The sequence below is a fragment of the Agelaius tricolor genome, unplaced genomic scaffold (genome assembly GCF_023055355.1).
Source record: "Agelaius tricolor isolate 1412-34295 unplaced genomic scaffold, bAgeTri1.0.p SCAF_17, whole genome shotgun sequence".
In the NCBI taxonomy this organism is placed as follows: domain Eukaryota; kingdom Metazoa; phylum Chordata; class Aves; order Passeriformes; family Icteridae; genus Agelaius; species Agelaius tricolor.
Window position 1 is genome coordinate 2,372,897 of NW_027269277.1, and position 27,313 is coordinate 2,400,209.

The window sequence follows — 27,313 nt, forward strand, 5'->3', positions numbered from 1 at the left end:
GTCAGCAGTTATTGGCTGTAAGGGAATCTACTTGTGCACAGTTCTGATGCCAAAATAAATAATATTGTCCTGCTTGAAAGGGGCCTGCAGACATAAAAGCCATAACTGCATCAAAGAATAAGATATTACTGCCTTATTGTCAGGCCAACAAGAGCTGCTCTTTAAATATGGACTAAAATAAGATAGAAAAATGCATAAAATGTGTTTTCATTAGTTCCTCGTTTGATGGTTATTTCTTTATATCACATTCATGGTGAGAGGATAATCCCTTTAGCTCAACAACAACTCATTAACCATGTTCTCTCAATTAGAAATAGCTTCTTTTCTAACACAGCAAACACCATAAACACTCCTGCCTCCAGCTCATAGTGATTTTCTATAAGTAAATGTATCAGAGGCATAGTGCAAAGGGGGAGCTTGGTACAAAGAGAAATGGCACAGAAATGGAAGATATTTCTGAGCACATACAGCTCAATTGCTGTACATATTGTGTGAATATTTTTGTTGCTTACCAGAAGTCTTCTACTCAGGTGCTGAAGCAACTGCAAATAAAGTTAAATTTTCTTGACTTTCTGACAGTTTGGGGCTTCCTAGTAAAAGGAAATTCGGAAAGCTCCCACTTGAAAATGGGAGAAAAGCGTAGCTGGGGGAGTACTTTTAAACAACTCATGTTTCAGAAACCCAAAGAAAACAGCGCAAAGGAGAAAACTGCTTTCGTGGATCTAGTTTATTAATAAGCATTGTAATTAACAAGACAACATGCTGTACAGAAACCTGAAATAGAACTACTGCAAATTGACTGGACTTTAAATGCTGCTGGGCTGTAGTATATGGTGTCCAGCTGCATGGTTTGTAGAGTGTGGTTAGGGCTGTTTCAATACACAGACATACACTGCTCACTCTCAGATCCTGTAGTATGCCACAGAGCAGGGAGATTTCCCAGAAATACAAACTCAAATATTTACAAGAAATCGTCAATCTCTTTCTTCACTAGGGATAACATAAGTTATACACAATTTTCCTATGTATACCAAATAAAATCTTTGCCTTCAACTTTACTTTGTGTCTGCACAAACCAATTCCTTCCCTTTTATTTACCCAGCTAAATCAGGGTAGTAAACTGCAGTGTGATCTTTTAATTGCTTCTCATTGATTAGGGGTCGGTATTCAACCTGCAAAAGGAAAACATGAGAAATCAAATAAAGCCTAGCTTAAATTTTCCAACTTAAAACCTCAGCTTGACTCCAACAACCTTGGGCCAATCAAGCATTACCAGTGGAAATATTCAGGCTCTGCCTTGGGCTGGACCCTGCTGGGAGCAGGGGAATAGTGGTGGCTTTGGGCTCCCCATGGATTGCAGCTTGCTCAGGGCACCACAGAGCCAAATTCCCTTCTCTGATGGAAACCCCATCAGGGCCAGGGGCAGGGATGCCAAGGCTGGGCTGGGCACCACAGAGCCAAATTCCCTTCTCTGATGGAAACCCCATCAGGGCCAGGGGCAGGGATGCCAAGGCTGGGCTGGGCACCACAGCACCGACCTGTGTGGAGCTGCCGTTCAGAAACCCCCAGGTCCTATTAGCACGGGCTCATTGCCATGCTAATTAGCTAAATGACCTGCATGCAGCCAGCTCCCAGCCCAGAGCAGGTGCTCTGCAGGCTCTGCCTGGCCGGGCACGCTGCTCAATTATTCTTTAGAATTAAGTTACGCTTCAGAACGCAGCACAGCTCAGGAAAACAAAGAAACAGCATCTCTTACTTCAAACACTTTGACTCGGGTCTTTCTTTTAGCATTTTTTTGTTGTTTGTTTGTTTCTTATTTTAGCATTGACTGCTTTGCAATATGGAAATAATCCTTCTTGCAATACTCAGGAGTGCAACGAGCATGAGTTTGGAGGGGGAATAATCTGGGCTCGACCGTGTGACACATCACTTTGAAGGCAAAGGTTTTCCTTTATTGTTACACAGTATGGAACAAATCTAATCATGTAACTAGCATTGTACTGTATATTGTATATAGAATTGTTTTCTCCACAAATTCACACGAGTAAGATAAAATAAGTTAAATGACTAAAAAAGGAAAAAAAAATACACAAAAATATACAGTCTATGTACTAGATAAATTATTTATATATATGGCAAGATGTGTAACGAGTCTCTAGTAACATTGTTCCTCTGGATACTGACATGCTACTCAGAAAAGTGTATTTTTATATATTGGAGCTATAATATATAAAAATGAGGGAACAATTTATCTCCTGATAGAATGTGTATTTACAACTAATTGTTCTGTATCTTGTTGACTGCATTTTAGAGTATCAAACACATTTCCATGGATATAATGTTTAATATTTATAATCAGACTCATTGTCATAATGTTTTGTGTTTAAGTTAATTTTTTATTGTTGTTTGGTTTGGGTGTTTCTTTGGGTTTTTGTTTGCTTGTTTTCAAAGGAAGGGGCAGGGTTAAGTGCTTCTCTATCTTAGGGAAAAAAGCAAAGTAACCCCCAAATATTTAAATTAAGTGAAGTTTGCTGGGCTTTTTTTCCCCTATCAATGAAAAAAACCCCATTAGTTCTGGGTCCTTCACCTTTTCCTATAAAAATCCTAAAATTGTAGAAACGAATTATTTGCCAGGAAATTTCAGTTACAATTTTCATCCCTGAAAGAACTGTTGCAGGTGAAAAAAACAAGAAAAATAAAAAAAGGAGAGTTTTCCAATTGAGCTGCCAATTCTGTAAACATTTGGTATAGCAGCATCTGTACTAAAAACTAAAAACCTCTGCTTTCAATAGGAGGAATTACTGTCAGCATTATTCTAAATTTACACAATTAGGATGTTTGGTAAATCTGTGTAAACTACAGATAAGCTCATTTTTTGCATATCCCTGAAAATAACTGCCAAATTCTCTCCTCCTGATGTCTCCAAAGCAAACAAAGGGCTTTGTATACATTAGGTGTGAATTAATTTGTCAATTTTTTAATTGTCTCAGAATTGGAAATGAGATGTGTCAGTACCCAAAGGATTGTGATTTTTTTTCCAGGATTTACATGCAACTGGAAGCCAGTGTGCCATATCTTTTCTAAACATTATTGAAAACTACTTAAAAAAAAAAAGAAAAAGAAAGCAAAGGAAGTACACCATTAGATAATCTGATGTCCATTAATTAAACCCTATCAGTAGGTTAAAAGTGAAGCTTTTTTTTTTTTTTTTAATATTTTGCACATAAAATCTAAATGTGGTTTGAATAGATTTACAGTGGGGACAGCAATATATAAAGCTACTTATACCTGCTGGGCACATAAGAGAAGCTCTTTTAGCATTCATTGGAAACCCTCAACAACTCGAACTTCTGTAAATTTTACAAGCAGCTAATATTACAGCATTTTTACACACAGTTTTGTTTATAAATTACAGATTTAAGTTACATTATGAAGCCTACATAGAGTTCTACCCATAGGAAATATTCACACACTGTTTTTCCCCTCCATACAGCTTCGATTGTCTCACTTCATGTAGCAATAAAACAAAAAAGTTATGCATTTTCTTAAAGGAAAAATTTCTTGGTATGTACATACTGCAAATGATGAAATGGCTAAAGACCAACAAAGTACTAGAAGGAAATACTAGAGAAAATATGGTTTTGTTCATCTAAGAAAGGAAACTCCTTTTCATCCACTGTGGAATTTACCAAGAGAATATATTCTCCAGTACAGAGAACACTGAAAAAAATCCTTCCTCTTTAAAGAGAATCACCTTGAGAGTTTTTCAAATAATATGATTAGGGTTTGTTTCTATTAATCCAACTTCCATTACCTAGTTCCTTCTTTCTTTGCTGAGCACTATCAGTCATTCTCTAACAACTAATCCACAATGACAAATACTTCTTAATCTAACAGGTTTGTGATGAAGTTAAACTTCTACTGGATACTTACAATAGGTGAATAGAGCTGTAAAAAAAGCCGTACACATCACTATTAAATATTCTTTAAAACACCGGTAGCTTGCTGCCATGACATCACATCAGCCAAAAACAACTACCCCACTTCCTACTGTTTTCAGCAGTGCCCATGTAATTTTCAACTAACAGGAACAGTAGCCAAGCAAGCTCTGCAAGACGAAAAAAAGGAAAAAAAAAAAGAGAGAAATAGACTTATGGCTTAAAAAACATAATAAGTATAATATTGTTCCTTGAATTATTATAGAAAGGAAAATCTTGGAAATTAAAAAAAATTATTTCTTATTTGTTTCCAGTTTTGATCTTGGATATCCTCTCATTGTCACGTTGTTTATTTCACACAGAAAAGCCTAGTTGAGAGCTTTCTATTTCATCTATTGCATTCTTTCAGAGAATAGATACCTGTACATTGAGCCAATAAAAATTAAAATAAAAATCAGTTGTCACGTACATTCTCCTTCTTAATTATAAAAAAGATAAATTTTGGTGGGAAGATATACCATCCTTCTGAAGAATTAGATTTTAGGATCTTATTAATTCTATTATGTCAAGCAATCAAATGAGAAATTGCTCACTTGATCTCTAAGCAAATGGAAGATGAAATCTATGAATATGCTATAAATTATAACAACAAAGAAAAATTTGAGTAAGCTATTTTTAGACTGCAATATTCCCCAAACTGTACTAAGGAATTGCCTTCAAAGGGAGAAAGAACTGCTGGCAGATATTTGCACTACATGGCCCATGTAAGAAAATGAACAGGATTTTGTTCTTCTTCTGATTGTTTCTGGGTTGTGGGTTCTCTTCCCCATTTTCTGGATTTTACCAAGTAAACACCTTTCAACCAGGTCCTAAGGATTTAGATTTTCTCTTTCAGCTTTAGGATTCTATATACACAAATATTCACAAGCCTAACGAGTTTGTACGCGCCCAAGGAGCGGCACTAGGCCGTGACCATCCACAGTCACACTTAAAGCCTGAAATTGGGGATTTGTCACATCTGCATTCACAGCTGGTGCTCGTGTATAAACGTGGTGCTGCTGCCAGCCCCCGGCGCCGGGTGGGAGGCGGCGAAGTTTGCCAGGGGGATGACCTTGACGGGATCCTCGGCGGCGCAATGTCTTTCGCAGGTGTTGTAGAACTGGGGCCTGGGCCCTGCCTGGCCTTTGTCACTGTCGTCCTTTGGCAGGGGCCTCCCGAGAGTGTGGCGTCCCTCGGGCCTGGCCCCCCGGCCCCAGCCTTGCTGGAAGCCAAACGATGGCAAGGAGGGGTTGGGCTGCTGGAACTGCGTCAGCGCCGACGGCATCCAGCAGTTGTCGGAGTGGCCGAGGATGAGGCACTCCTGCGTGCAGTTCTCAGAGGCTTCGGCCAGAGCTTTCTGCAGGTTCACTTCGATAGCTGGGAGGGTGGAAAAACACAAGACACCATCAGGGGAGTGGACAGACACACAGAAGGAATCAAGGTCAGCAAAGCAATCCCCGTCCTACAGTGATGGCCACAGCTGGGGAGGAAAAGGCCTCCTCAATAAAGCAATGCCTGTCCTACAATGATGGTCACGGCTGGGGAGGAGGACTCCTCAACAAAGCAATCCCCATCCTACAACAATGGGAATTCCATCCCATCCTCCCATTTTGGGAGGAAAAGGCCTCCTCAGCAAAGCAATTCCCATCCTACAATGATGGCCGCAGTTTGGGAGGAAAAGGCCTCCTCAACAAAGCAATTCCCATCCTACAATGATGGCCGTAGTTTGGGAGGAAAAGGCCTCCTCAACTAAACAATCCCTGCCCTACAATGATGGCCACATTTTGGGAGGAAAAGGCCTCCAAGTGTAGACCTTCTATGGAGGTTCAGATGTTGGGGCCCACAGTGTTGTCACACCATCATTAAAGCTTTGTAATAAGCCCTTATACACTTGATTTTCTAGCTCATACAGCTGCTCAGGTTGGAAAACAATTCTCAGACCCGTGAGTTAAACCATTGACCCAGCACCACCCCGTTCACCACTGAAACAACCCCCAAGTGCCACATCCACATGCTTCTTGAACACCCCCAGGATCCCACACCTCCCTAAGCAGTCTCTTCCAATGCTTGCTGACCTCTTCAGTGAAGAAATTTTTTCCTAATGTCCAATCTAAACCTCCCCTGGCACAACTTGTCCATGTCCTCTGGACTAGTCATTTACCTAAAATAATATTTTCACTCCTTACAATTTTCATTTCTGTAATAAAGCTAAAAACTATAAAAAATTAACGGCATTACTTTAGATATTTGCATAGAACTACTTGAAAGAAAAAAAAAAAGCTTTTTATTTTTTTAATGTTCTCTTAATTTTTTTAATGTTCTCTTGGACTTTTTTATTGTTTTCCTTTGCTTAAGGTAAAAACTCCTAAATTGGGCACTAGCCAAAGATGGTCCATTGGCCTCAAAGATGCACTCAAGAGTTATAAGAATGAAAGAGTGTAACAGCTATTTTAAAGAAAATTGATTTCTCCATGCATTCAATACTGGACACCTTGAAAAATCAAAGAGTACTAGCAAAAGAAGATGTAACCTCTATATTTTTCAAGTAATCAAAGCAGATTTCTTCAGCAGATGCAAGGTTTGTGCCCTTGAAAAAGGATTATAGAAATTTTCATTTGTTCAAAGGCAAAGTAAACTACTAAATCTGAAAGATGTTTATTTATGTAATACATAAATATTCTGGATCTGTTTCATTTAAATTGTGGCTTTGTCATGGTAGGTAAATTAAAAATTAATGGAATTAAATTTCTGCACATGATTCCTCAAAATAGTTCTAATATTGCAAGTGTTAATTTTTTATTCTCTTCCTGTGTACATGGTTAAATACATCAGAAGTGCAGAAGAATATCTGATTGGATATTTCCTTGTGCTTTCTTTAGAAAACTTCCCAATGAATGATACATGCATATTTTTAATATCTGTCTTAATGAAAATAGCATTTAAAATCAGATTCTGGCTCATAAGCACTGGGGAAGGAATGCCACAAAAATTCCTTATAGCAGTGAGAGTGCTGAGTAGGAGCCTCCCACCCTCTGAGCTTTATGTTTAAACAGATGCTGCATTTCTGTTTTAACAAATATTTTGCATGTTGGAGTCTGTGTAAAGCTGCAGAGCACAAACACTTATTTCCATGTTACATCTCAATACAAAGGAATTAAGTTTTTCCTTCAGGCACTGAAATATATAATGCTGCTGTCCAAACCAGGATACATTTTAAAAAAAAAATCTACCATTTCTAAGAAGACAGCTGGTTGCTTGTTATATCATGAATTCTCTATTCTTGATTATTTCTCCTTCAGGATGCTGTACGTGTCAGCTAGAGGAGTGATTGTTTATAAATGTTATTTTGGTGTATTGCTGGCATTTCAACATGTCCTCAGTCATTTTGCCTAAGTATTTTTCAGTTTAATCCTGACAAAGCTTTGGCACCTTGCTGCTGCAATACTAATCCACTTTTGATGGGCAGTAGGAGACATAAATATGGAAATAATTCAGTGGAGTCTATAGTTACTGCAAAAAAGAAAAGTTTCTAGTGGTAGATTAGTCTAATCTTTCTGTGTCCTACTATCTGCTATTAGAGACATAAATTTAAGGATATACAAGTCCTTTAAGCTCTTTGATTATCCAGGTTTGCTTCTATTCTGATGAAGGCAATCCACTGAAATCAGGTACAACCTTGACAGTGTGTGGAGTTATCCCCATTTTGTAGAGAAACTGATCTTTTTTTTTGCATTAATTAAAAAACCCTTAAAATGCTTTTAATTCAGTTAAAATGTGAACCACACAATGATTTATTTGGAAATTACACTTATTTGTTTTGAGCTCTTCACAGCAAGTGGTTACAACACTTCTACTGTACCATTTTTCTCAAATTACACAAAACTGAAACAAAAAAGGAAGCATTTGACAATAAAAATCTAACACTTAACATTGGCCAATGCAACTGTGGAAGAAAAAAGGTCACATATAAAACAGCCTCCACACCATTTCAAAGATCAGGACAGTAATTTTGTGCCATGTGTTGTCAGACTACCTGGAGACTTGGAACACATTGCCAAGTCAAGAATAAAAGTATTGTTAAAGTTTCAGTCTTGCTTATTCTGTTAAGAAAGAGATATTTTAATCTGAGTATTAGTTTTATTGTAAAAAAATAATAAAAGAAATTAAAAAATCCACAAGAAAGAAAACCTCAAAGCTTTATAATTATCCTGGACACAATCTTAAGATATGAATACAAATTATTTTGGTGTTAAGTTGGGTTTTTCAATACAAAAGTTTGCCAATGCAGGATTGTTTAGAAGAAACATCTTTTGTGAGAAGTCATAATCTTTCTTTTAATCTTGTTTCAATACTGTTGTCAGAGTATGCTTTCATTAGTACTTATTGTTAATATCACGTTTTCCTTAACTTTGAAAAATAACTCTTCTAAGCCAAAGAAACTTCCCACACCCACAAAGCAACGACTCTTGGAAAAATAACTCAAACTAGAGCAAACTGTAGGAAAATGAATATTCACGGAGCATTATCAAATTGTTGCCTGCTCTTCCAGGCCATGAACTAGATCTCCTTTTTGCCAAGCCCATTCTCTGTTTTCCTCACACACCATTCCAGCCACACCTGTGGGAGATGTGAAGCTCGGTGTTCATTTATCAGAGGCTCTGCAAATTGGCCACGGCGCCTTCTGGCTCCTGCTCTTTAAGCTCCCTTCTATTTTGTTTCTTTGCAAGCCATTCTAAATGTGGCTGACAATCAAATATTCTGAAAGTTTCCCTCTCATTCCCAAGCAGTAGTGCAGGTGATTATTCTGCATAGTCTGATAAGTAATCAGGGGAAGGAAACACCTCTGACACCTGCCTCTACCCATCAAGGAAGAGAAAGTTCCAGCTGTCTCTGAATATTTTCAGAAGAAATGATGGTTCTTGCAAGTGAAATTCAGTGTCTGGTACCATCTTCTCACACAAGACATGACAGGTTTATAAATGGAAATAGGAGTTTGCATATTCCCCACATATTATGAATAAAGAGTATATTCCATTGAACTCTTAGCAGTCTGACTAATTTCTTACTTCACTCAGTTATAAATCCTCAATTTTAGATATTCTTTCCACACTACATGGAGATTCTTCAAACATGACATAGAAATAATACAAAAGAGAATTTTTAATTCATGTATAGATCACACTCATGCACATGTGAGTTTACCACTTTGATTTGAACTCCAGGTTGTTTTAGGAATTATTTTTTTAATTGTCTGCAGAACTAAGAACATTTGAAAGAAAGTGTCTGTCATCTCTTAAGAAGTGTTTAGATCAGAACTGTCAAATATAACTAAAAGCACAACAGTTAAAAGACTTTCTTCATTGTTCCACAGTCTCATCATTTATGGTTCAAAACAGTTTTCAAGACTATTTACCTTCACTCAAGATAATGTGGAATTTCAGCCTTGCCAGATAGCTATCCTTCAACAAAAACAGTGACAAAAAATACCTAAAAAAAGGTATGCTTGTTTGTTTTGACCAGAGGCTTCCTGTGGTTACAAAGTCTGAGTGGGACTTTAGAGGTACTAAATTAAAATGTTAATTCTCCTCTTTGCTTTTTGGAGATCTCGACACAGCTACACTCCTCTGTCTACAAAATGTGGCACAAGTCTTTGGCAGTTCCAGCTTAATATCATGTTCCAGTTTTAAGGCTGTTTCTCCTGGAAAATTCACAAAGCAGGACAGGCTGCTGGTACGAGTCTGTTACCAGCAGCCTCAGAATGTTGAAAAGTTACAATTCTGGAATCATTTTGGTTGGAAAAGACCTGTAAAATCATTGAAGCACATATTTGGTGTATAGAGAACACACATTCTTTTCTACCCTTTCCCTGCAGCCTTAGAAGAGACGTGTGCTGCTAAAAGAACATCAAGAGAGCTTTCCTCACTCTGCCATGAAAGTCACCACTTGACCACAGAATCACAAAGATTAGGCTGGAAAGGACTTTTGGTCTAACTTTCTGCTCATATCTGGATATATTGGTTGAAAAAGAAATCAGCTTTTCCAAAAAGGCCAAACTTTCAGAATTGTACATATCCCTTAAAATAAAAAAATCTGAATGTGCTGAAAGGAAGATGTGCTTCCATAAGGGTTGGACAATCCAGAGCATGAGCTCCTGGAGTAGCCTTAAAAGATCTCCACCTTTACCCACATGTGTAGCAAAGATCAAAAGACATTTGTAAATGCATTAACTGCCAAAGTACTCAGATTCATTGGAAGTTCAGAAACCACCAGACTGCACTCTACCAATGCAGGTTTAGGGGCATTGAAACAGTGCCAAGAAAATATCCAAACTAATTAAAAAAAAAAAAAAAAAAACAAAGGAGGAAAACCTTAAACCACAGAATACAGAGTGCTTGAATCTTAAAGCCATGTAGCTGAAGCCTTAATGAAAAGCCAGTTTTGAATTTGACACATTTTGGATGCAAACCATCCAGTGTTACATTTAGAGCACTCTTGTTTCATAATAAAGCAAGCAACAATTAGCAAGCAATTAAGCAAATTACTCATAATTATGCCATTGCTGAGCTATTTTTCATATTTTCACAACACAGCACATATATGAATACATGGCTTGCAGTGCCAACGCTGTTCTGTCGGCACCCAGAAGTGCCTCTCGTTTACTGAAGCGTTTCGTCTGAAGCAGCTCTCAGTGCAGCCCCAGCACTCTCTGCTCAGCAGGAGCCCCCAGAGCGGTGGAGATGACAACCCCAACTCCCCCTCTCAGCCTGTAGCTCCTAAGGAATGGGTCAGGCTCCCCCACCACGTTGTGCCCATGTGTATTTACTAAATGTGGTACTAAATCTAAGCAGGAACCCAAGCGGAATGTGAGGAAATTATCGGCCGGAATTACCCTGGTGACCAAAAGTGGCCACTGGAGTAAAACCATTTAGTGCTCTCCACCATATGAGGAGAACAGAAATGTCATTAACAATAAAAAAGGGAGGGGGGAATAGTAGTTAGTGTAAACTGGGTTACTTTAATAAGGTCAGGAGGAAGAAGCTTGAATGTAGAAAACCTAAATGAGTGCTGCTATAATATACTCTAGCTTTTTGGTTTAATAATAAAATGCCTTTGGGAGGAGTTCCCTATGAATATTTTATTTCCTGTATACGTCTCAATAAATTAAAAACCTAAAAGAGTTACTTAAATTCTACCCTTGGAACCTTTTTATTCAAAGAACAAGTAGGACACACCACTCTCTGATTTTCAGCTGCGTGCACAGAGCTTGCTTTGCTTGTGAGAAATCAGAGGAAGATTGATCCTCCAGATGTTCTGACTGAGGATCAGGGAAATCACATCTTTCCATGCTACCTAGACTTGCCAGATTTTGCTGGGTAGCTTGCAAGAATCAGCTCTGCTTCCATTCCAGTGAACACAGTTTATATCCTGACAGCCGTGGTTTTAATCTGAATTGAATCAGACAAATTTCTTCTCATGAAATCCAAATGATGGGGTGAGGTATGAGGATTTTGCACCTGAATTCAGCAAGTCAAGCAAACATTGTTAAAGATGGCCAAGGAAAGTTGGTGAGGGGGAGAGGAAAGGGAGGAAGTTTCAGGGCGAGAGAGTCAGGCCCTGGTAATCCCTGTCTCATTAACTGCCCTTGTGAAGTGAATCTTCCCCTCCCAAACAATGGGCCACAAATAAAGCACATTAATCTTTCATTTGGTTACCTCATTGCTATTCTGCCTAGAACCTCAATCTTGCAATAATCATACCCAGGATATGGTCTAAAGGCAATGCTCCTGTTAGAAGTTCAGCTTCATAATTACTGTTTTCCACAGAAAGAGATTTCACACAAAAAGAAAAAAATAAAACAAACCAAAAGAAAAACACAACAAAACCAAGCCCCCAAACCTCCTGCAAACTCCTTTTTTCAGCCTAATGAACATGGGTGTGACAGAGTACATGGCAGTGACCCTTATTGCTCTAACAGTCCAATTGAATTCATCTTTTATGCCCATGTTTTGCTGATATTTATGGAAAAAAATATGGTCAGTTACAAAGGCTGCATGTTTCTTGGCCTATAAAGTGTGTATTGAGTTTTCAATGAGAATTTTAACTATAACTAGTAAAGTATAATGACCATCTAAAATGGATAACCTAAAATCTAATATATTGATTACAATACTGGCTAATACAATGTGCTTTATTTAATATTTAATTAACTGCTTCCCATTTGTACTGAACCTTCTTAATTATTAATACATGGTTCATTATTTAACATGGAATATAAATTCAAATTCAAATCAATTAAACAAGGTGAACTACATAGTGAGAAATGGTTTATACTCCAGCAATAACCTTTGACTTGGAAACATAGTAAAGAGTGAAATTAGCATTTTTTCCCCCATACCTGCAAAGATTATGCATTTTAAGTGATACATATTAAGCTCTGCTACTGATGTAAAATCCCTATAATAAACACAACATTCTACAATAATTTACTGAATAAAAAAGGGCTTCAGATGTCACTTTTCAGAGAATCTACACAGAATATAACACTATACATAATTTTTCAGATTTAAGTTTCAAATGAAATTATGTGTGCCCATGAAGGAAAGGCAGCTTATTGATTTTACTGAAAGTCACTAAATATCCCAAAAGAGTGAGGATTCATAAAGGGAACTAAGAATCATTATGCAATCTACATAAACTCACTTTGGTGTGGAAACAGAAGAAGATACATTTCCTAAGCTTAGGCTGTGTAATGAAAAAAACAAATACATCAATCAAAATTTCTGATACATCAGAACAAAGACGTGGGCTTGGAGATGGGGTGAGTGTCAGAAAGAGACAAAGAGAAGAGAATTTCTGGGTGGGACAGGGTCAGTAGCACTAACCCTTGATAAAGGACCCATAGGAACATATCAATATTCCTTTATCCCAACCAATCCCAGATTCCTGTGTGCCAAGGAGCAGACTGGGGGCTCAGCAGAGCTCAGGGCTGGGGAGGAGGATGGGGATCAGCAGAAATTCCTGCTCAGTTCTGCTCACACACAGCAGCTCCCTCAAGAGAAAAACCCCTCAAAGTCTGTGTCTACACCCCCTGTGCACCTCAGTCTCTTGGGGTATCTCCATGCCAAATGGGGCTCTGCCTTCCTTTTTATTGACTTCACAATAAAAAAAATAAACAAAAGTTTGATGGAAAGTAGAATGCTAAAAAATCTTTTAAATGAAGTAATTGAACAACTGTGGGCAATTGGTCACAGTTCAGACACTTAAGTGAAACATTAATTTTCAAAAGGGAGTCATAAAATGCCCAAATGCTCCGTGAGCTAGTAAACAGATCTCTCCTGTAGTAACTTAAAAGATAGCCAGTAAAAGCTGTTCTGAATTGTGTTTTCATCATCAGGTATACACAAACAGAAATTTAAAGTCAAAGACCACTAGAGCAGCAACCAAAACAAACCTACAACAGTCTAAAAATATTCTCTACCTTCTGTGGTGACTCCAACTGCGTTTCCAAAAAACCAAACAAACTATATTTCTTTATTAGAATATTACTAATTTTTTTGTTACCATGAATGACCTATTTATTTTGAAATTCTCCTAAACATTTTTACAATAATTACCTATGCTGATATCTATGTAACACTCTATGCTTTTTTGAGTGCTGATAGCTGTAACATTTTATTGGACCATCAACAGTATTAATTCATTCCAGCTGAATATATAAATAAAGCTTGCTGAAGGTTTTTTGACAAAACAATTTTCCCATCAAAAAAGTAGTGTCAAAATTCAAATGCTTTGTGACAGTATTGATTCACATTACATTTCAGGTTATAAAGTGTGGTGCCAGGTAGTGCCCATTTTCTCCATTCAATTCATTTTCACTTATTTCTTTAAAATATGGGGCTCCTTCATATTATGAAGAAATGGCATTATTGAATGGAAATGTTCTCATTTCTCCAAAGCTGTCCCTCAGATTTTACATTTCACAAGAAATATCAGTCCAGGTTATGATTCTGGGAAACAGCTTATATTCCATGGCATCAGCAACACGGCCTAACAACAATCACAGCTCTTCCCTGTCACAGACATCTTTCATAAAAAATCCTTTCCTTAGGATTGCTCCTCCTGAGAAGCTGAGAGGCCTCAGGAACAAAATGCAAACAATGGTTATCTGCTGCTGTGGGATGCAACAGGGGCATCTGGGATTGGCTCATGTGGATGTTTCTAATGAATGGCCAATCACAGCCCAGCTGGCTCGGACTCTCTGTCCCAGACACAAGCCTTTGTTATCATTCCTTCTTTTTCTATTCTTAGCCAGCCTTCTGATGAAATCCTTTCTTCTATTCTTTTAGTATAGTTTTAATATAATATATACCATAAAATAATAAATCAGCCTTCTGAACCATGGAGTCAGATCCTCATCTCTTCCCTCACCCTCAGACCCCTGTGAGCACGGTCACAATTCCCCTTTTCTGAATTTCCTGCAACACCCTTGCCAGGAGAATAAACCTTATGCTCCACCTCAAAACTTAAAAATCCCTAACTATGAGTGATGAGGATAAATACTTCAGGGTAAGAGGCCACGGTTTTTAATTCCCCTAGAGCAGCACGCTGTCTCTGCTGTGCTTTTTAGATCCCTTCATGCCAACCAACAACCTTGAGGAAGGACAGGCAGGCTGGAGGAGTAAAACTGCACCGTTCCACCTCCCCGAGAGGACACTCTCCTCCATATGGCTGCAGCTCAGGAGGGTTTTCCTCTCGGAGAGCCCTCTCAAGCACAGCCTCCTTGATGGCTGCACAGCAGCTTCCATCCAATTTTTCACAGCAGTTTTCTGTCAAGACCACTTTGTCAATCTGCCACCAGCTACCCTCAGTGGGCCCACGGAGCTGCTCATCCCTTTGACAAAGGCTCCAAAAAGTGTGAGCACATGCAAAGGGCCATGTTTGATTAACAACCTTGTGATTGCCGTGAAAATGAAATTTGAAAGGTAATAATTACATTTGTAATTACTTAGGTCTAAATCTCTTATGTTTGCTACTCCCTGTATTTCTGGGCAGCTGGAGCAACGACTCATTAATAATAATAAAGTCATTTAACCCTGCAGGCACATTACAAGGAGAAAGATGTCATTTGTCACCAACACAAATAGAACAATCACTGAAGGATACAGCAAGACCACTATTTCATATTTATTGCAAATGATAAAAGGGACATTTTGCACTCATTCTCACCATGACATCCCAATCTGCTTTTTAATTATCAGCAAACATAAGGGGACAGCATACAACATATGAGGGCCTGCTAATAATGCATTGTCCTGCGGTGACATTTCCATAATCACTTTAAATCTACCCTATACATATGTACCAGTTAAAGCTTTCAGCTCTTGAGACCATACCCCCTAGTAAGGAATGAATTATCCTCTGCAGATTGAGCACACACCAACAGCCCTTCTGCAGGCTTTGAGGGTCTGAGAGCTGACGTGTGCCTTGCTATCACTTTGAGTGCTAAGGTTTGGCTTTCTGTTGCACTGATGGTCGAGCACAGCGTGACTTAAAAATAAATGTAATTGTGGTTTTGCTGTTTTAAATCTCACTGGCAATAGATTACACAAGGACTTCTGCAAGTCACTTAATTTTCAAGAGCTTTTCAGTGCTGTTCCGGTCTTTGCTTGCTCAAGAACTCTGCAAGAAGAACTCTTAGATGACACAAATGCCCTTTTGCATTGGGAACTCAAGTAAGTTACTCAGAATTTACTGGATTTTTAAAAAGTATTGCTGATAACACTCCCTGCTATGAAATAAACTTCTGAGGAAAGGACTATTCTTTCCCTATATGATTCTACTCAGAGACATGAAACTTTGAGGGAAAACTCATGCAGAGAAATTTCTCCTGTAGTATTACCATGAAAGCAAATGAAAGGAAGTTTCAGGTAAATAATCTGAGTTTCAACTCCATTAAGCTAGAGCTTCAATTTCTCCCTTGCTTTGCTCATTTATCAGCAGTTATCCAACCATCAGGCATGTAAGAAGACCAGAGAACAAACTTAACAATATGAAGTAATAAACTGTTACTGTGTGGGTCAGAAAGGAGGTAAGCAAACCTCCTAAATCTGTTTGTATTTTCCCCAGGCACCACAGCAATCTATAGAAAGACATGCTTTCAAAAGCTTAAATAAGTAGTTTTAAGAAATAAGACACATCAGGAAAGAGTCAAGTGCACAGAGTAAAATTCATATTTTCACCGTTAAGATAGTGACAACACAGAAAAGCTTGTATGTGGAGTGAAATGTTTTGTCAAATTGAAAAATGGAAATAATATGAACACTACAATTTTCCCATCAATTTGAGGTAAAATGTTTTGAATTACAGTCATTTTAATCTTGTTTTATGAAGAAAATGACTTCAAATGGGTGATAATTTAAAACAGCATAATCCAAACTTCATTGTGCTCCAGTCAGGCATTGGAGTGTGGCTCTGAGTGATTTGGAGCAATCTTTGCACATTAGCTCAGAGCCTCATTCCGAGCAGACGTTTGAACGAGAAAAAGGAAAATTTCAGATTCCTGAAATCTACAGTTTCCATCATTTACCTGAGAGTCCAAAATCACTGATTGAGATGGCTCCAGCCTCCTAATTGGGCCTTTGTAGGCATTGCTGGCACCTCCAGAAATTTGGGCAACATCCTGATGAGGCAACACTGCCACAGTCACCAGCCCTTGAACATTCCCTTGTTACCAGGTGCTCCACTGAAGTTTTGCTCTGTGATTGGAAGTTCCTGATCTCAATCAGATAAGCCTTCTCCAGATATTACATTTTTTGGCATATTCAGCCAGTTATATATAGATGTATATATGCCAAATAGATAAAAAATATAATCTACAAAAATATAAATATATATATTTATATATTTATGTATATTCTTCAAAGTAATTTCCAATTAAAATATAAAAATACTGGAATTTTATCTAGAAGCATTGCTAAACTTGTAGGGTTTTTTTTTTTTTGAAACAGATGATTCTATCAGCCCCTGGACAATTGACAAGTGATGGGAATAATTTAGGCCAGATCAACACTCGACACAATTCTTTACAGAACATTTTTTCCTAGCATGGATAATTTTAAAAAGACATTGTTAGGAAACAGTGATAGCTGTGATTATTCTGGAAGATTTTCGTGTCAGTAAGATCAGCCAAGAGAATGGAAGTGAGCAGCTGCTGACAGCACCTTGTCAGCCCATAGCAGCTGTCAGGAAAGCTCTGTGCCTGCAACCATCAGGACTGTGATGCCTAAAACCAGGGTGGTATTATTATTATTATTATTATTATTATTATTATTATTATTATTATTATTATTAATTTGGAGCATAAAAAATATAGAACTGTGGGGGTATTAAGTTAAACTTCATGAGGTGTCCAATTGTACATGAAATTAAACTTCATTACTTCAAAGATGGAAGTATTTTAAAATGGAAATCAACACATTGGTTGATCTTTATGCTTTTATAAGCTCAATTATATAAACACCTTCTTATAACCACACACTGTGTGTGTGTGTCTATGTGAGGATTCTGAGGAGAGATATAAATTTATTGACCTTCAAATTTCAGAGAGTAGGTGTCAAGTTTTGACTAAGCCCTCCTTATATCCATATTTTTATACATTGAACCATAGCTGTCTTTGCAAAAAATGTAACCTTCAGTCCTGTTTGATAAGCTTTGGCATGAATATGCCAAATATACTATAATATAATATATAATAATATAAAAGGTTAGGTTTAACCTTGTTAAATAAGATATGTTAGGCTTTTATATTATTATAAAAATATAATAATAATATATAATATTAATATAAAAGCCTAATAATATAAAAAGCCTAAGATAATATAAAATAATAATATAAAAGCCTAACATATCTTATTTAACAAGGTTAAGAACTAGCAATCAGGCTTGTCAGGGAACTTGTCACCTCCTTTAGTATATGAGCCTCAATCAGCCATTTCTCTGCTGTAGGACAGAGGCTTCCCTAGGATCAGATTGAAGAAAATTCAGCCCTTACAAAGTCACTCGACTCAGCATCAGCTCTTTTGAAAGTCTAAGTTTCAAACCAGTTTTGAAATCCTGGTTGGGGCAGGCACACATTGAGGAAAGCAAACAAATCCCAGCAGCTCTTGCTGGGCGTGGAGGTCCTTGAACTAACCCAATCTCTAGCTCAGAAGAGCAAACCCACAAAATCCCATCATTTATGTTTATTTTTGTCTTAAATTCTGCAGAAAGGATATTTGAAGTCAGGGCTAAGTGCTGCTCTGCCAGCAGATGCCATATAGAAAGCTGTCACCACTTTTGGCACAGATTTCTTTTTGAGAGGGTCCAAACCTGAATTTCTGAAGCTGATGTTCCCTGAGCTTCAGCAAACTGCATTTCACAAGCACCTTTCCTACAGTTCCTGTGGATGGCAGGAGGAGTTGGAGCTCAGTCTGTGCTCCAAAGGGCTGCTTTAAATCTTTCTAAGTTTTTTAATTAACCATAGGATATAAAAGAATCTAAATGAAAAGCTACCAGTCAATTGCTGACTAAGTGTTCACCAAGATGCTATTGAACCCATTTAATCTATTTATTCCTTAATTCACCCATAGTCTCAAGATGTCATTAATATGCTCAAAGTTAATTTATTATCCTCTATTGCTTCTATTCAAGCCCATGTTAACAGAATAAATTCATCACAAATGATCAGACTTGAAAAGGCAGATTTGGATTCTGACAGAGAATAATTTATCATGGCTGGGAAAAAGCCTCCCACTGACTGGGCTGCTGGGATGCTGGGAGATGAGACTGGAATGATGGCAGAACTTCTGCAGAAAGGGACATGAAACTCTTGGGGGGAGAACAAACAAACAATGAACCCCTGACTCCAACTCCCCACATGGGGAGGTTCCTGACACTGAGTATTTTCCTCATTTTCACACTCACAGCTCCCTTTTGATACCCTCTGTGCTGCCCTGAGGCAGAAATGCTCATTAGGGCTCCAAACCTACTGTAATCGTGGGGATAATGACAATAAATAGCAAATTAAATAAATTTAGGTGAATTGCTGCAGCACTCAGTGAGGTTTGAGGTGATCTACTCCTCTGTTACACCACACTTGCTATGTGTCTATACATCATCTGAATTACAGAAGCAACTGGATATAACAGCATTTATAATGTGTTTCAGGGCTGTTACAATTGGAAAAATCAAACACATTTTGTAGTTACAGGTCCATTATCCAGTGGAATTGGAAAGCACTGAGATGCTGTCGTGAATGTGGCACCACTGTGATTGTAACTGGGGTTTGGAGATTTATTGTAAAGCCCAGAAACACTTGAAATGAACAATTGATCACAGCATCATAGTCAATGTTCTAACTATTATTATTTCAGCCAGCTATTGCTTTGTCCCCAGCTGCAGCACGGGGAGAATTCCCCCTCCTGGACATGGCCCCATCTCTATCAGGGTGACTCCATTTATCCATCCCTCCATGGACTTGTCTCCTAATCCTGTACACACCAGAGCCCTGTCCCTGCTCATGTCACACTGAGTAAATATCTCACTTCAGGACCTGAATAGCCAAATTTCTCCAGGGAAAAGAGGGGAAAAAACCAGTGGGTAGTCCAGACCTGTCCAGGAAATAAAAAACTCACTTGGCTCTGCCTAGATATTTTACAGAGGATCTTAAATACTGATATAACAATAAATATCAGTGCTCAAGTTTGTAAATAGGTAACTTATCTGGATGGCTCCTTCAGAACATTCCAGCTCCCTTTCCCCCCTTTCTTCTATCATATTCCAGAGCCCAACTGAATTGTGCTTCCAAATGTGCTGCTATCAATATTTGGGGTTTTTTTTCTGATTCAAATATTTATTCCATGAATCCCTTGCACCTAAGGCCTTGAGTGAGGTGAACATGGCAAGTGTCTGATCAGTCCCTGATGTCCCAGGGAAGAACCTCTGTACTGAAAGGGATCCAGCATTTCCCAGGGAGGCACTGGAGAGTTAGAAAGTGCAAACTCTGCAGTATTAACTCAGCTCCCTTGTGTAAATGTGTTTTGATGCAAACTTTAATTAAATCATCATATACTATTTTTCTCATAGGACCCTTGGGCCCAATTCAGAGAGTAAGTAGTTATTCAATATTTCTCTTTATCTGCTCTAATCAGCATGTGGCCATACACCTTTTTAATTAATACTTTCAAAGCCTCATATTGAATGCAGATTTATTCATTTCCTCATGTACTCTGTTGTTTTCACAGCACAATCAAAAGCTTCATGAACATGAATAATACTCCACCTGCATTATTTGCTTTATTGAGGCCATTTGCATCTGGGAAACCGAGGAGTTAAAAAACTGAGCAAAACTAAGCAGCCTCCATTATTCATTATATCTGGGTGCCCAACTTGAGATAGCTTAAACCAGATTTTTACACTCTTGAAAACTGGATATTATATCATAATAATATAATATAATATAATATAATATAATATAATATAATATAATATAATATAATATAATATAATATAACATAATATAATATAATTCAAAGCATACCTGTTGAAGAAGGGGATGATGTCCTTAGCACTCAAAGAAACCCAAATGACAAAACATGATAGCAAAAATTCAGTTTTGCCCATCCACCAAAAAGATGTGTTGCCCATTTCAAAATGTACAACAAAATATGGGAATATTAAAGAGCTGTCTTTCATTATCATTACTAAATCTAGACAAATAGAACATCAAAATACCCTGAATACACTTAAAATAGTCTTCCCGTGATGAAGAGCTCATTTTTTTAATAAAACCACTAAAAATCAGAGAATTTTATGTGCTTTGATGATTTCTTACAGTGCCAAAACTTTCCAAAAGATCTATCTGAAAATTTAGCACTAACTGTAATGTAATAAAATGTAATGATTTCATAAAATTTTACATGATAAACCAATTCTAGAAATTCCTCGAAGTGCTTCTCGGAATCAAACTTTAATTCATTTTTAAAACGGACTGGACTGTAGTTACAACTGTTGCCACTGTAAAATCTCATTATTTTTATGTAAGTTAAAATAGATTGGCCCTTGTGCAATGAGACCCGGGCACTTCCATCAGTGTTGCTCAGGATTGTGTTGTTATTACCCCTGGCTCATGAGGGGTTTGTTCAGCCTTTTTTCCCTGCCATGGGCTGTGCCCTTTCCTCCCCAAGCTCTGCAGACAGGCTGCACCTTCCAGCTCCTTTCCAAGGACAGAGGCTGGGAATGAAGGGAGGGGAAGGGTGTTGGAGCCCTGCTTGCTGAGAATTTGAGATTTCTGTGCTGACCCCCAAGAGAACATTGCATTTGGCAACAAGGAGAACAGGACAAAAATCTGCTGGTGAGCTGGAGTTTTTGGGTACTTTAAAGTGACATAATTGTTTAAACCTCTCATAAGTATATTCATCTTCATCAGAATGGCTTTCCTAAATTGTAAATTACAAACAAATGCGCCTGCTCCTCCTAAATGATGACTTTTGAAATATCTCTGCCAGGTTACTCAAATTTCCCTGGACGAGCTCGCACCCTTTTCACAAGAAAGATCCTTCAGAGGAACTAAGAAGCACATGAAAATGGGTTAGGGCTTGGCATTTCCTGAGATAGAGATTAGATCAATATCATTGTGGAGCAGAGTGTGGAAATGGCTCCAAAGCAGGAGCACAAGAAGGGGTGTCCAGCTCCCAACAAAAGAGCTTTGCACTTGGCCCCTGCACTTGTGACAGCTTGAAGAACGAGAGCTCTGAAGTGAATGGTCATGCTCTCATGTTCCAGGGAAAAAAGAAGGGGGAAAAAAAGCAGATATTAATATCTATCCTTTCATGAAAGAGAAAAGGGAAGAGGGAAAGGCAGGTGCACTCGGAAGGAGCTCTGGTCCATCAGGCTTTAACGCCGGGCTTTTCATCGCGAGGTTCCATCTTCACAAGTAACAAGGGGCTGGCCTCCCCAGAGGGCAGCTCAGCAAACTGCATTTTCTCATTTGGACTCCAAGTACCCACTAGAAAGGCCATTTGTCCAAAGATTTTTAGATACAGTTACTTCAGAAGTTCCACAGCTCGCAGTAAGCATCCTGAATGCAGGCTTCTCTCTCCAGCACAAAGAAACCAAAAAAACTGTAACAAAATGTTCTCAACTAAAACACAACTAAGTTAGAGCTTGTAACTTTTGCTGGTCCTGCCAGCCTGCCTGAAATGGTAACTAAAAAGTGCCAAAAAATGAAAATAAGTATTAAAAAAAGATTGGCCAGAGCACAGATTAGAGCACAGATTCAAATCAAAGCTGTAATTGCTGTATTCCAGTCAATTAATAGGGTGGTACGAAAAGCTCTTGAAAAAGAACATAAATATCTGATAGAGCTTAAGAGTACAAGTGACTGTGAAATGATGCATTAAAGGTAAATAAGCTGTTCTAATAATTACCTTTCAGACCATCCTCTGGTCTGTATGATAGCAGAATGTGACAATGACAATGTGACAATCCTGAACTGCTCACTCTGGCATTCGGTGCTTTCTCCTCTGGCATGCATGGCAAATTCTCTCACTCACCAGACATGCATTGTTCATCATAGATATTTCTTTTTTCCTGACTTATTTTGTGCACAGCTTATCATATTTCCAAAAATGGATGAAGGACTCTCTGAAGGGGCAGCACAGAAAAAAATTGTATAAATTCAGGTTTTTAAATAACTGTGATACTTTGAATTGAGTGTGTGAGCTCTCAAGAATATGTTACTCCTTGTAAATTATTGGTCCAGGGTTCTTTACTTTCTGAATAATATTTCCTTTTTTTTCATTTCAGTTACTGTTTTATCTTTTCCAACAAAAAGAAATAAAGAAAGGAGCAAAAAAGCCACAGGGGACCTAAAATGTCATGAGGCAAAAAGTTTCAACAACCTCCTTTCAGCAATGACTTGATCTTCATATTTTCTCCACTTCATAACAAAGCTGGATAAGACATGGAGAAATGTTCATTATATCCTCAAAAGAGCAGCTCTTATGAACCTGATAGTGCTCAAATGCTTCACCATGACCATAACACCACATTAAATGCATTACACTGGCTTGTTATTTCCATGCTAAATGATCAATATAAAATCACTGAACATGTTCTATGGCTGGGGAAATAAATCTGCTCAGAGAACACTCTTGATTTCCAGTCAGCCAAATCTGGCTGCCATCTGATGTATTAGGCACAAAGCAAGAGCCATCCTTATATTTAGATATATATATATATATATTTACAACAATACAAGCTACCCCTGCTTTTCTAAAATTGGGTCAAAATCTCAAATCCTGAAACATATTTCAGTTCTGCCTCTGTACATGAATCCCAGTGACAGTTCCTGCCAATCACTGTGTGCATTTTCTGTCCTGAAACTTGGTGGATAAACCACAAATTATACAGGGAAGGAAGAAATGGTGAAATGAAAATATCCCTTGAAATCAGTGGGTTTAGTATGGCATGTGGGATGATTTTATTTTATTTTTTGTACAGAAAAATGAGGCGATTAACAAAAAGTTGTCTTATTTGTGTTAATTATCAATTTATCATAATTTTGAGAAGACCAGTAAGGATTGCTGGAGAGGTGCTGAGAAGATGGAAGAAGAATGGATGATGGATTAAAAATAAACTCATGGGAAGTGATTGGGATATTTTCTTAGCTACTGATATTTACTGATATTTTTTACTGATTTTACTGATATTTTTTATGAAAAATAAAAAGAAAATTCTTTTGCATTATGCAAAAGAATAATTTTTGAGTATTTAGGAATCTGTTTACAGGTAAGACTTTTCAGACTACTTTTCATAAACCCATCAGCACTGCTAAAGTACTACTTTAATTTCATTTTTACTTCTAAGGGAGACAAAATGCCATTTCACAAGGTGATTGATTACAGAATCCAAAAAAATTTGAGCTGTATAGAGAATGAGAAGATTTCAGGTCACACAATCTAATTGTCCAATTCACTGACTGTTTCTTCTTCTTTGCCTTTTCCCCCTGCTGCCTCTGCCCCCCTCTCCCCCTCCCAGAGCAGAGCTGGGCCCTTCTGTTTAGTCAGCAGCCAATTACAACTTCTCAGGAGCAGTTTTTCATCCCAAGGCAATTTGGTAATCTTACACTGATTAATTAAAGCCGGGTCTCTAAACAAACTGCTGAGACTCCTGTATGCAGAGCTTGCATATCTAATCCAGATAACAGGATAAGCAACGTGACTGTCAAAGTTCACCCAGAAATGAAAACAAGAGCCCCGTGCTCATTCTTCTTTGTGGAGTTTCTAAACAAAGACCAAGTTGTACTTCTAGGTACAAAATCTAATCTGCATTTAAATAGAATTTCTCCAAATAATAAACAAAAGCCTGAAGCAACAGTTTTACAGCAGGTCTTGCTGCTAGTGCACAGTCTAATCCCTCTATCTCTGTCTGTAATCCCTTCTACCCTTGTATTTTAATTTCCTTGCCAGTTTATCAAGGCATCTTGGCAGAGTTCACATGAACAGCAGCCACTCTGCACTGCCTCAACTTTCTTCAAAGCTGAGCCTGAAGCTGCTCAAACTTTGGGTGGTCAGCAGCTCAAGGAAACTCAGATTTATCCAGACAAAGGGAGGTTATTAGCCCCAAGAGAGAGGAGAAGGATGGCCAGTGGCAACAGAGAACTCCCCCAAAAAAGAGGTTTAGGTTTAAAACACCAGCATGCTAAATGCTGGAGATTATTTTATTAAAAGCTTCTGGCACAGAGAAGTTTTCAGATGCTACCTTGATGCTCAATATTTTATATTTTAAGGCATCAGATCTGATACTACCTGAAGCACCCACCTCTCCTACTGCTTTCCTTCAAAAGAACTATTTGAATATTTCAGTGCAGAAATTAAAAGGTACTCCCCACCCCACCAAAAAAAAGGGGGCTCTGTTCTAAATTTAAAAACAATGAGGGAACTCATTATTAAATGAAAAGATACCTCAGAGGAAAAGACAGAAGTATAGAATTAGCATTCTAGATGAGATTTGCCAGATTCTCAGATATAAAGGAAGTTAGTAGCAGATGAGCAATATCTAATTTAATTCAGGCAGCTCTGCTTTAATACAGGTCACTGCTAATTAGACAAATCCCCACTAGATTTGTCTACCTGATTCCCACTTCACTCCTAATGTTGACAGACCATCAGCACACCAGCCTTTACAATATTTTCTCACTGTAAACCCAACAAATTTGACCTCTAGCTCCATTGCATTATTAGATGTTGTTCTAAGCTGACTTGTTCTCCAAAGGGCCAAGGGGACCCAGCTGCCTTTGAACCAACACAGTTTGCAGTCACAGGGATCATCTTGTTTACAGGACTCAACAATATAGATTTTTCCTTTTTTTTCTTTTTTTTTGCTGAAAACAGAGTTATAACTCACAATTTTTGAAAGCCATTTTTTGATTTGAAGAAAGAGAGATAAGTTAGGAGTCAGTTTTCCTCCAGACTGCAGCACTTATTCACATTCAAGGAAGAAAAACACCAATATTAAGGATTCTGTAAAAGAACATGATAAGCTCCTTTAGTAAGCAGAAAAAAAAAATCCCAAACCAATTACTCTCTCAAGGAAACATTCTCTTTATGAATCAAAGCTCTGTGCCAATAAGTATTTCTTATTAAGTAGAAGACTCTTGTTCTTCAGGGTAGGAGATGGACACTGCATAAATTGAGTGTTAAACTGAATGAGAAAATGGTTGGAGGCAGACAAGAAATTGAATAAAAGGGAAAAAAAAACAACCAAACAACCTTTCCACTTCACAACTAAAGACAGCAACTTAAAATTGGAAAAGGATATACAGTAATATTTTATTGTTGATGGATTAATAATACATTTATCGGAGACAAAATCAACTTTGCATCATTATAGTGCCATAGGGACAATAAACTGAGCAGCCAGAGGACTTTCAGAAAATGAAATCCAAAGATCAAGCATGATGTCACACTTAGAGAACATTTTATAGAGCTGCATTCATGATTTTTGCATCTTCAGCATTCATGTTTTGAGGCTTTTAATCTCAAGCTTCACAGGTAGAAGCCTCTTTTCAAAATGAAAGCCTTGCCAGATGATCAGAAAACAGATCCTGATCAAATGCCATGAAAACAAAAGGGGAAAACTACAAGCTAGAACTGAGAATCATCAACTCAGAAAAATTAGAAAATTTTGTGTACAAAGCCTTTTGCCTACATATTAAAAAAATTAAGTACTCCACATTATAATCTCTTAGAAAACAAGTTTACCCACATAATAGCAAAGCTTCCTGTAGGTATTTTGTATTTTTTACTGGAAAAAAAAAATCACAATATTACCAGTTTCTCCTTAAAGAGTCACACAATACAAATAAAGGCATTCATAAAGTCAATTAGAAGTCAAAAGTAAATAAGAGCTGAAGGGAAGCAATTAAACTGTGCAGTATGAAGGATTAATCCATGAGGGTTCCCAGCAAAGGTAGGGTGCTGATGTGCTGTGTACAGTGGAGAACAGATCTAAAGAACCCCTAATTGGCTGGAATTAATTGGTCACCTCCCTTAATTGGGAGGAAGAGCAAATGCAAACTTCAAGACAAGAGGAAAAGTTGGTGTTTAGGGCACGGAGGAGGCTCCCAGCTCCCCCTGGCTCTGGGCTGCCCCTGGGTTTGGATTGCGCCTCTCCCTGCTGGCACACCCAGGCTGGCACACCCAGGCTGGCACACCCAGGCTGGCACACCCAGGCTGGCACATCCAGGCTGGCACATCCAGGCTGGCACACCCAGACTGGCACACCCAGGCTGGCACATCCTGCCCAGCACACCCAGGCTGGCACACCCAGGCTGGCACATCCAGACTGGCACACCCAGACTGGCACACCCAGGCTGGCACATCCAGGCTGGCACATCCAGACTGGCACATCCAGACTGGCACATCCAGACTGGCACACCCAGGCTGGCACACCCAGACTGGCACACCCAGACTGGCACATCCAGGCTGGCACACCCAGGCTGGCACACACAGACTGGCACACCCAGGCTGGCACATCCTGCCCAGCACATCCAGACTGGCACACCCAGGCTGGCACATCCAGGCTGGCACATCCAGACTGGCACACCCAGGCTGGCACACCCAGGCTGGCACACCCAGGCTGGCACATCCAGGCTGGCACACCCAGACTGGCACACCCAGGCTGGCACACCCAGGCTGGCACACCCAGACTGGCACACCCAGGCTGGCACACCCAGGCTGGCACACCCAGGCTGGCACATCCAGGCTGGCACACCCAGGCTGGCACACCCAGACTGG

At 38.6% G+C, this 27,313-nt stretch overlaps 1 protein-coding gene across 3 annotated transcripts in view; it reads right to left on the reverse strand.

The window, feature by feature from the left end:
- Nucleotides 1-709: 709 nt before the first annotated feature.
- PCDH11X (protocadherin 11 X-linked) overlaps nt 710-27,313 on the reverse strand; it is a 431,181-nt gene continuing 404,577 nt past the window's right edge. For 2 of the 3 annotated variants that reach the window (XM_071442168.1, XM_071442166.1), the window contains one exon: nt 710-5,354. In XM_071442168.1, coding sequence (XP_071298269.1) covers nt 4,963-5,354 — 392 coding nt within the window. In that variant the 3' untranslated portion in view covers nt 710-4,962. The remainder of the gene's footprint in view (nt 5,355-27,313) is intronic. The other variant, XM_071442169.1, reaches the window with a different exon arrangement.